The sequence below is a fragment of the Monocercomonoides exilis genome, assembly GCF_001643675.1.
Source record: "Monocercomonoides exilis strain PA203 chromosome Unknown scaffold35-1074681, whole genome shotgun sequence".
Lineage (NCBI taxonomy): Eukaryota > Preaxostyla > Oxymonadida > Polymastigidae > Monocercomonoides > Monocercomonoides exilis.
In genome coordinates, this window is record NW_027150580.1 from 728,091 (window position 1) to 738,503 (window position 10,413).

Below are 10,413 nucleotides of genomic sequence, written 5' to 3' on the forward strand. Positions count from 1 at the left end.
TTGTTGTTATAGCCAGAATCTGATAATGCTTTTTGGGAGACACACTCATTACTCATTATCGTTGACACTTTTTAAAATATGAGATTGAATAATCAGATGCAAATAATTTCTATTTCTTTATTTTTCAATCCATATCATTTTTTCTGAACTGTTCCATCTTGTTTCCTCTCAATGACTCCAAAAACCGATTGCTCTCGTTTGGAGCACCCTCTTGTGCACTTTCTCCATTATTAAATATTTTTTTCAATATTAAAAATGATTCCAAATCACTAAAAAAAATAATTGGATATTCAATCATAAAATTCGTTCATTCAACACAACAAATACAACACAAAAATCCAACACTTCTGTATGATAAATCCAAAAGATTTTTGGCAGGACATTTGGAATCATAAAAAAGAAATTTGGAATCAATAGCAAAACCATTTCTTTCACGATTTAATAATTCAGTGAAGCTCTGTAATAATCACATCAGTTGTGATAAAGATTGCGAATAATCACATTTTTTTGTGCATCAATGAATATCGCATTTTTTATGTGCAATTTCTATGGTTCTAATCACACTAAAATAACGAGTAATAAAAATTTTTTGAAAATTTTATGAATATTTTTCTGTCTATTTTGAAATAAATGATAAAATGAAAGTTGGTTTTTTCTGCTTTATGATTAACAAAATTTTTCATTTGTGTGGTTATTTTTGAAATCATATATTTTTTCGGAGGATGCGTAATTTTCGAGTATTTAGTTATTCACGAAAGAATTTTCAAAGATGCGTTTTAAGCTTTCAAATTATAGTCTTTTGTATGCGTGAAATCACAGAAGGACAAAAAAGTGCATTTCTGTTTTTAACAAAAGCAATTGACTGATTTCTTAGAATTTGCGACAAATTTTTCATTCGAAAATATAGACTGAAAAGATATAAAATCAAAAAGAATTACACATTTATCCAAAGAAATTTGAAAAATCGATAAAATGAGTGTATTTTTATAAATATGGGTAATTATTTTTGAAAACATATTTTATCATTCAAAAATTTCGGATAGAAAATTTTACTTGAATGTTGACAAATGAATACTGAAAAGAGAAAAGATTTATCAAAAAACAGAAATATCTATATTATCGCTAAAACATTTGTCATTGAAACAGTTGAAACGCGTAAAGCATTCGGATTCAAAATCTCTAACCAATGAAAGGCAGTCTTTGAAAAATAAACACTCCGAAAAAAGTTATAACTTCAAAAATAATCACACATATTGAAAATTTTCTTTATTATCTTCGATAAAAATTCAGAAACACTTTTTAATGAAAAAGATGGTTCTGTCATAATCACAAAAAATTGAGCAAAATGGATTGTGATTATAGCTGAGCTTGACTGTGTTTGAAAACTGATGATATAATCGAAAAATTTTTTGATTTGCTTTTTTTTATACTCAATATGACTCATTTCCACACTTTTTGATGCAATTCATAAAAACTCTGTCATTTTGGCAAAATGGCTTTTTTTCTCGAAAAATGTGTTCAAAAACTAATTCAAAGAATTATTATACGAGAAAAATTGAAATTGAAGCTCATTAACCGACATTGTTAATGATCATGGATTTCGATCACAACGTAAACAATGATCAAAACCGATTATTTTAAAGAATATATATTTGTTGTTCAATTTGAAAAATAAAAAAATGAAACACATAAAAAAAGTATCATATTAACATTTTCATCAAAAGAAAGTTTTCAAGTCACTTTTATTGAGAATATTCTGTGCTAGATTTGTTGCATTTTCCATCAGATAAACTCAATCAAAGCTAGTCATAACGAATATTAAATCACTTTTATCGGAGCAGCAATGTTTTGAATTTTATTTCGTATTCAAACATAAAAGATTTTTCTTTTCTGATGACACAAAAAAAACTCATAACAAGTCTGACTTTCTGGTTTGAGCTTCATCGAACCTGGTGAAATGATTATAAAAAATATTGAGTGATAACTTATTAAGAAAATTAATATTTTCGCAGAAAAATTTAACGCTTTTAGTGAAATAGATGTTATTTTGAATAAGAACGAGCAACAATAAATTAGTCCATTTGTTTTGGAAAAATGCACATTTTTCGAACAATAGCTACAATAATTCTAAAAAGTTATGCACATTAATCGAGAGTGTCCGTTTTTTGTCGGTTTGTTTTCATATTGAAAAATAAAGAAGAAATGAATCTTATCCCACACATTTTCCCTTTTTCATGGGTCGTTCTTTTAGAAAAGTTGCAAATGTTTTATATTTGAGGAAAATAAAAAGGTTTATTGTTTGATCATTTTATGCAGTGTGTTCATCAAACTTCTTTGTAATGAACATACTCTTTCAACAAATAAATTCGAATTTCTTTCGTTTGTAAAACAATGAAATTTGATGAATACATGGGGGAAAATACAGACTTTCAAGCTTTTTATGCACAAAGCAAGAAAAAATTGTTTCGCTCATAACTTTGTTTCGCTCTCTCAGATTTCAAAATAAATTAGATTTTCATTACTGTAAACAAACATTATTGATGCAATAACAAAATGTTTTGTGACCTCTCATGTATTAAAAAAAAAAAAAAAACCTATTTATTACAAATTTTTTTATCACAAAAAGTTCATCTCATGTGCATAATTTATCAATGAAAATGCCTAAAGTCTAATATTTTACCCACATTGTAAAAAAAATAATTAAATAATTGCCATTTTCATCAAACCCAGATGTTAAACATTTGCAATTTTTCAAAATGAATAACCCAAATCTTTCAAAATATCACATTCGAACTCTGCCAAAAACTATTTTCAATCTGTTTCTCAATTTTCGAATGCATTTAAGTTGATTGTAGTTCAAAAGAATCCTTCTTTTCTATCTTATTCACAAAAAAATAATGTTGAAATGAAAAATCTTTTCTTAAAATTTTCAGATCTTTAAAAAAAAAAATAAGTGATGACGAATTTGATTCAGCATTTCAAAAAATATATATGGGATAGTGTTCAACACTTCGAGCTTTTTTATTTTTAAAATTTAAAACTCCATATGAAACTTTTTGTGATCATAATACATTGAAAAAATGTGTATTTTTCCAAATTGATGCACCAAAAATTATTCAAAGTCGAAAAACTTTCAAACAAAATCAAAAATTATTATTCAAAGTCGAAAAAGATGCAAACAAAATCGAAAAACTTTCAAGCGAAGTCGAAAGTTCGAAAAACTTTAATTCTTCAAAAAGATGACAAAAATCAACAAAAGTCAAAAAAAACATTGTGATTGTTAAAATATCGATGATATTTGTTACTTTAATGATTTTTCATCTTTTTTCCGATATTTTTCTTTGCTTTCTCTTGATCAATTACAAATTTAAAATTATAAGAGAAATTCTGACATACTTTTATTTCATTTCAATTGAAAACACTCTTCTTCACAGAAAATTTACTATAGAAAATTTTTATTTTTTTCCTATTTTATGAAGAATGAAGAATACATTATTGACTCTCTTATTTATTGTTTTTTCATCACAAACAACTCATTTCTTATCGAAGGAAACAAATGCTTGAAGTTTTGTTTTGAGTTTATTTAGGAGTTTATTTGGTTCTAAATCTTCAAAATTTGCAGAAATCAACAACACGAACATTGCAGATAATATTTCCAAAAACAAAAGAATATTATTATCTTTTGTGGAATTCTTTTTATTAAACGTTTATTGTTTGTGTAATTTTCGATATCGATTGAAAGTTTTTCGATTTCGTTTGCAACTTTTTCGACTTTTAATGAAAGTTTTCCGACTTTGAATAATTTTTGGTGTATCATGCATCAAAATATCATGAAAAGATATCAATGATTCAAGTTCACAGATATGAGAATCCTTTTTTTTGAAATTGTCGAATGATTTGCAGCAGACATTTGGGTCATTCTTTTTGAAAAGTCGCAAACGTTTAATTGATCTGAAAATCAGATCGAAAATGATCAAAAAATTGTGATCATTCCGTTACCATCATATATTGCTTAAAATTATTCTATTGAGTTTTGTCAAACCTATCCCCAAATATTGCGTTTCAATAAAACAAATTTCATATTATTTTCACTGTAAAATCATATTAATGTTATAAAATATTATTTTTCTTGTTTTTTAAAGCAACTTCATAATTTGTTCATATTTCTTTGTTTTCATTTCAACTATTTGCATAAACGTTTTGATTTTTTGAATAGAGACTCCTTTTTAATTATTTTCCTATGTTAAAAAACAAATAGATTTTAACTTGCTTTAATTTGAGTATTACGAAAAGAAATTGTTAAACAGGAAATTTTCATCAATACAGTCCTCATTGAAATTAAAAGAAATTCAAAAGGTTGTTTTCAAGGTGCAATCATCAATGTTATAATCACATAACGAAGAATAACACACAACTTCACATTTAAATTTACCTTTAACAAAATTTAAAAAGAAAATAGTTTCTCATATATTGAATCAATCATTGAAATATATCTTTCGTAGCTTTCAACTTTTCGTTTGCTTTCTTATTCATCCTTTTCTTCTCATTCCAGCTCATCGGTCTTAGAAATCCAGTTCTATCCATATCCAGCCACTCAAAAGCAAAGATCTTTTGTGGCTGAATGGGATTTGTGATTGGAATGTGGATGTTGCGCTTGTGCAACCGGTTGAGCTGCCTGCAGACGTGGTGGGGTATCTGAAAAAGATTCTTGTGGCTGGGGCAGAGCAGCGGTTATCTCTTCGTTCAACGCATTTAACATTCTTCGCTTTCTCAACAGAAGCAGCACGCCGATCTGCTTCGCTATTCAGGAGGCGAAGCAGTGAAGAGAAGAAGGTGGCAGAGGATGATAAGCCATCTTCATCCCCATCTCCATCTTCATCTTCATCTTCGTCTTCGTCGTCAGCGCCTACAATTTACCCTTCGGATGCCTCCGTGGTGGCGGCGTCATAAACGTCTGCGGCAGCTATGAAATCGAGAGGAGACTGAGAATTGTGGCGCCTGGGGCAGCTGAGGTGTATGTGCTACAGACACTTCAGGGATATGCTGTGAAGAGGAGGACGGAGCTGTAGGAGGATATTGCATGTGCCCATAACTTGGATTTTTCGAAGATGCTTTCAGTTCCGCTGGTTGTACCGCTTCCTTCAATTGATGAATAGCTGTTGAAAAAATCGGTAAGCAAGCGGATTTTTTAACAGCAACTGATACAAATAAGTTTCTGTAAATTTTTATTTTATTTGATCCGTCGCTGCTTCCGTCTGCGATAGCTCGGCTGATGAATCGTTAACAGTAGTCGAGGAATGTTGTGGTGAAGTTGGAAGACGAGGTGATAAGGCGAGGTGTTTCTGCTTGTGAAGAAGCGGAGATTGTGGAAAAGGCGCTGAAGGCGAAGCTGAGGAAGGAGAAAGGGGAGGAGAAGAGGGAAGAGAAGGAGAAGAAGATAATGATGAAGATAACGAAGAAGAAGAAGAATGAGAAGAAGTATTATTATTATTATTCGTATTATTATTAGAGGAAAGGCAAGAATACACAAAGGGATGAGGAACAGCAGGGGAGATGACGATTTTGGAGTGGTCGAGGAAGTTTGCTTGGACAGTTCCATTTGAAAGGACAAAGAGGATGGCCTGCTTCGTCCGCACACACTTCATCAGCTGAGTGGCTGGGAAGAAGCGACGAGGAGGAGTCAGCTCTATCAGATGAGGGTTGACTGGAGAGAATTCGAGCGGGGAAGAGGAGGAAGAGGAGGAAGGAGAGGAGGAAGAAGAAGAGGAGGAGGAGGAGGAAGAAGAAGCAGAAGCAGAAGCAGATGAAGATGAAGATAAAGATGATGATTTCTTTGTGTCATCTCTAACAGAAGTGATAACATTCAAGTCATCTTCATTCAGCTCGTCCATCTTCATTCGATATTCTTTCTTCCTTTCTTCGTCAATCACATCTCCATATCTTGCTATCTGCAGCTCTGGATCTTCAAACTCATCATCATCTTCGTCCTCTTCTTCTTCCTCTTCCTCTTCCTCTTCCTCTTCCTCTTCATCCTTTTCATCCTTTTCATCATCTCCATCTCTCCTTTCTCTCTTCTTCTCCTTCTATTTTTTCTCTTCTCTTTCCTTTCTCTCCTCTTTCTCTCCTCTCCCTTCTCTCTCTTCCTTCCCCTCCTCTTCCCAGCACACCTCCAAGTAATTGTCTTCCTCTGGCACATAACATCCCACCGTGTCTCTGAAGTACTTTTTGATGTGTTTCAACACACCCAACTTCTTCCCTGCTGCTTTTGGCGGGTTGAACGAGAAGAAGCAGCTGACTCCTTTGAATGCTGGCACATAAATAGATTGAATATCTGATGGTGTGTCTTCTTCTTCTTCTTCTTCTTTCTCTTTCTCTTTCTCTTCTTCTTCTTCTTCTTCTTCTTTGCTCTTTGACTCTCGCTTCGGCCAGAACTGGAGCTCTGAATAGAAACAAGGAGGAATATTTTCTTTGGATGAAGATGCGGCAGTGTGTTTGTCTTTTGAGCATGCAGCTTCTGTTACTTCTTTCTCCTTCTCTTTCTTTTCCTCCTTCCCTTCCTCCCTCTTCAGGACAACCCTCACAACATCCCTGCTTCTCTCTCTGCTTCTCTAGAATCCTGACAGAATCGACGTAAATTCGTTGAAGAACACACATGTGTGCCTGTTTGACAGTTGAATGCAGAAGCCATAGCGATTTGTGTAGTCTACCCACGCCACAACACGCAAAGGAGGGGGAGGCTGCTTGTTTGTAGGTGAGAAGTCGAGAAGAGGAAGTGTTGTAAATGGAAGGGCGGGATGTGAGGAGGAGGATGAGGAAGAGGCAGAAGAAGAAAAAGATGATGAAGCACTTGCTCTTTCATTTCTCCTTGTTTCTTCCTCTTTCTTTTCCTCTTCTCTTCCTCTCCTTCGTGAGAGTGCGCGAGCCATGAATCTCTTCAAAGAGACAGTTGAGTAATGCTTCGAGAAAGCGAAAGGAGAAGAAACACATTCTCCTCTTGCACTCGCCATCTGCTCTGGATGAATCAGAGCTTGTTGTATTTGTGTCACCAGAAAGAGCACTGAACGTGGCTCTTCCAAAGAAGTGACAAGAGGCAGAGGAACTTTCACACAGCGCAAATGAGCAGCAAAGGAAGTGGGCTTTTGAGCTGATTTTGATTGTTTTGTGAGTTTTAATTGTTTTGATTGTTTTGATTGGTTTGATTGGTTTGTAAGATTTGTAAGAGTTGTAAGTTTTGGTGAGTTAGATGCATTTGATGGTTTTGGTAGTTGTTGTTGTTGAGTAGAGACGACTGAGCGGAGGTGGGAAGGAGGCAGTTGAGAGGTGACTTTGGCAGCAGGAAGAGGCATGGCAGAAGAAGTGAATGGAGAAGAAAGGATTGAGAGAGAAGAGAACGTGGCAGAGGGGGAGAGCATCATTGTGGTGAGAGACATTGTGGGAGAGGAGGGAGAGGAGGAAGAAGAAGAAGAATTTGAGCCAAATGAAGAAGTGAATTGTTTGTTTGCAATGGATGTTGATGTGTGTGGTTGTGGTGGAGTGGATAAAGACGAAAAAGAAAAAGAAGAAGTAGAAGAAGACTCATCAGAGGTGAGAATAGCATTGTTTGAATGTGAATGCTCTTCATGTGAAGGAAACAGCTTTTGAGGTATTTCCATTGAAGGTGGAGTGGAGCAAGTAACAGGAACAGAAGAAGAAGAAGAAGAAGGTGGAGAAGAAGAAAATGATGATGATGGAGAATGTGATGAAGGTGATAAAGAAGGCGATGTTAAAGACAATGTCGAACCAGGTGGAAACGAAGTGAGTGAAGATGAAAGCGCCAATTTCTTTGAAGAAGCAACAAGAGAGCCATTTTTTGTGCTTCGTTTTGTCACTTCCTTCTTTGCAGTGTTACTCAAAGAAGATGAAAATGGCCGGCCAAACCGCTTTTGTGGGGCAGATGTTGGTCTTGTTGAAGAGGAAGAAGAAGATTTGGTTGAAGATGATGATAATCTTGCAGATGATGAAGAGCTTTTTGACAAGGGAGAGTTTGAACGAATAAACTTCGAGTGAGTGTCAGAATTAACTGAAGAAGAAGAAGAGCAAACTGGACGAGGAGACGCTGAGCGATGTGAAAGTGACTGCCTGTTGGTTGATAATGATGATGTTGGTGTGGAAAATGAAGAAGAAGAAGAAGAAGAAGAAGAAGAAGAAGAAGAAGAAGAAGAAGTGAATGATTTAAAGAGAGGAGAAGAATAAACTCTGGAGTTTTCGTGTTGAATGGAGTAAATCGATGAAAAAGAGCGGAGAGGAGAAGGATGGAAAGTGTGGTGCTGATGTGAAGGTGAATTGGTTGGTGTTGAAGAAGGAGAAGAAGGAGAATAAGTGGAAGAGGAAGAGGAAGAAGAAGACATAGAAGAAGAAGATGATTTCTTTAAAGCGGAAGAAGAGGAAGAAGATATTGCAAGAGGAGAAGAAACACTGATGCAATCAGAAGAAACAGAACGCTAAAGAGTCATTCTGAAATGTAATGAGTTAGAAGAATGAGAAGAATGAGAAGGAGAAGAAGAAGAAAGAGGAAAAAAAGAAGAAAAAATAAATGACGATGATGAGAGAATGAAAATGGAGTGATGAGGAAGTGAAGATGGAAGAGAAAAGATTTATTTCAAAAATTCTGTTTAAGTACCTGCTGTTATCATCGCTGAATTGGATGCTGCACTCGAATCAGAGACTGTCCAGCCACTTTGATCGTCATTTCCCCAAATTTCATACTTCTGATTGGCAAAAGCCAATTCATCAGTCATCATAATCATTCCACTCACAGCGACTTTCTTTTCTCCTGAAAGCCTTGTGAATGAGTGCTTCAAAGTAAAACAGGGGAATTGTACTATTCCACAATGAGAATGATCAGATGCCTCAATGTTGCTTTCATAGATTTCTGCAGGAGTGGGAAGGAGATAGATGCATAGAGGGATAGCCAAAGTTGTATTTCCGTTGTCGAATCCTCGCACTCTGTCAGCAGAATCTGATGATGCTGTTACGCATGTGATTTTTTCTAATTTTACAGTTCCTTCCAAATTGGGTGAAATGACGAAGATATCATTCCACCATTTGGCTGTGTTTGTTCCGAAAGAAGAGGAGATCAAGAAATTGGTATTCTCATTCATCGACTGAAGAAGGATTCCACCCCCAAGTCCATTTACCATTGAACAATAGCATTCATCAAAAGATCCATCATTCACTTTCACTTCATTCTCCTCTCCTGCATATAACATCATTGAGCCTCCATCAGTTGATGTTCTGCTTCCACATCCTGAAAATACTCTCGAATTCACATTTTTGTCTATAATTCCATTGAAAATACAAACGTTGGCTATCAACGTTAACTATTCTATTAAAAAAACATGATTGAATAATAAATTAATAATAAAATATATTTGTTAAAATTAAATGAAAACCACTTAATTTATCATATTTTCAGATGAATCGAATACGTGTGTTCTATCTTCGCTTTTATGTTAAGTTCTGGAACATCACATTTAAAAAAATTCTATTCAAATGAAAAACTGAATTAACATTGAACATCAAGTTTATCAGAAAAAAGAATCAAAATGTATTTTGTTCATTTCATTGATCAGCAAATGGAAAGTTGTTCAATAAAGGAAAACACATTTTCATTGAAAAACAAATATTTTTATTTCGATCAAAAAATATGATACATAATTTTTTGATAAAGTTTGTATTTTTTCGTAAAGAAGTTTTCAATGAACTTGCTAACATTATTGCGAAACAAGCATTTTTTCATAAAAATTATGGAAACGGAGTGTTTTTGAATTAACTTTCATGGGACAGAATTTTGATCTGCAGCGACTTTTCATAAATTGCGACCCATTTGAAAATATTCAATTGTTTTTTGCACAACTTAGACCTGTGCGACACGACATACAATTTTTTTGCTCTGTCGGTCACTAAAAAAAAAAAAAAAAAAAAAAAATTGATTTAATTGTTTAATTAAATCAATTTGTAAAAACAAAAACTTATAGTTTATATATCTATTGAAATAATCCTATTCAATCCGTCTTATTTTTTTGATTATATTATTTATTTCTCTCAGATACATAATGATCAAATTTACCATAAAAACATCCATAGTAGATGTCATCTGTTTTTTAATTGTATTTCATCAATTGAGACGTGTTTGTGGAGAGTGGTATGAAATAGGATTATCTTTTCGCTGAATCTTATATTCTTTTTTTTTAATTTCTTCTTTCTGTAAATTAACCAATCAACTGTTAATGACTATTTCAGTTGTATTCTGGTTGATATATTTTTGTAAAAACGATGAACCAGAATTACCTCGATTTTGAAAGTGGTGCGAAGCAGCTGTTGCATTAGTATTCGTGAAAACATGAATTCCTTGTTTGTTATTTTTCTGTTTTG

The 10,413-nt window shown here is 33.6% G+C and overlaps 1 protein-coding gene across 1 annotated transcript; it reads right to left on the reverse strand.

Moving 5' to 3' along the window:
• Positions 1–4,265: 4,265 nt before the first annotated feature.
• Positions 4,266–9,179, reverse strand: MONOS_2837 (uncharacterized protein; the record flags this gene model as incomplete). The annotated part of the gene is made up of 4 exons (XM_067872791.1): positions 4,266–6,032; positions 6,168–6,608; positions 6,708–8,454; positions 8,746–9,179. 4 exons carry the CDS (start codon positions 9,177–9,179, stop codon positions 5,226–5,228), a joined length of 3,429 nt encoding a protein of 1,142 aa, XP_067723970.1. The 3' UTR covers positions 4,266–5,225.
• Between the last annotated feature and the right edge of the window lie 1,234 nt (positions 9,180–10,413).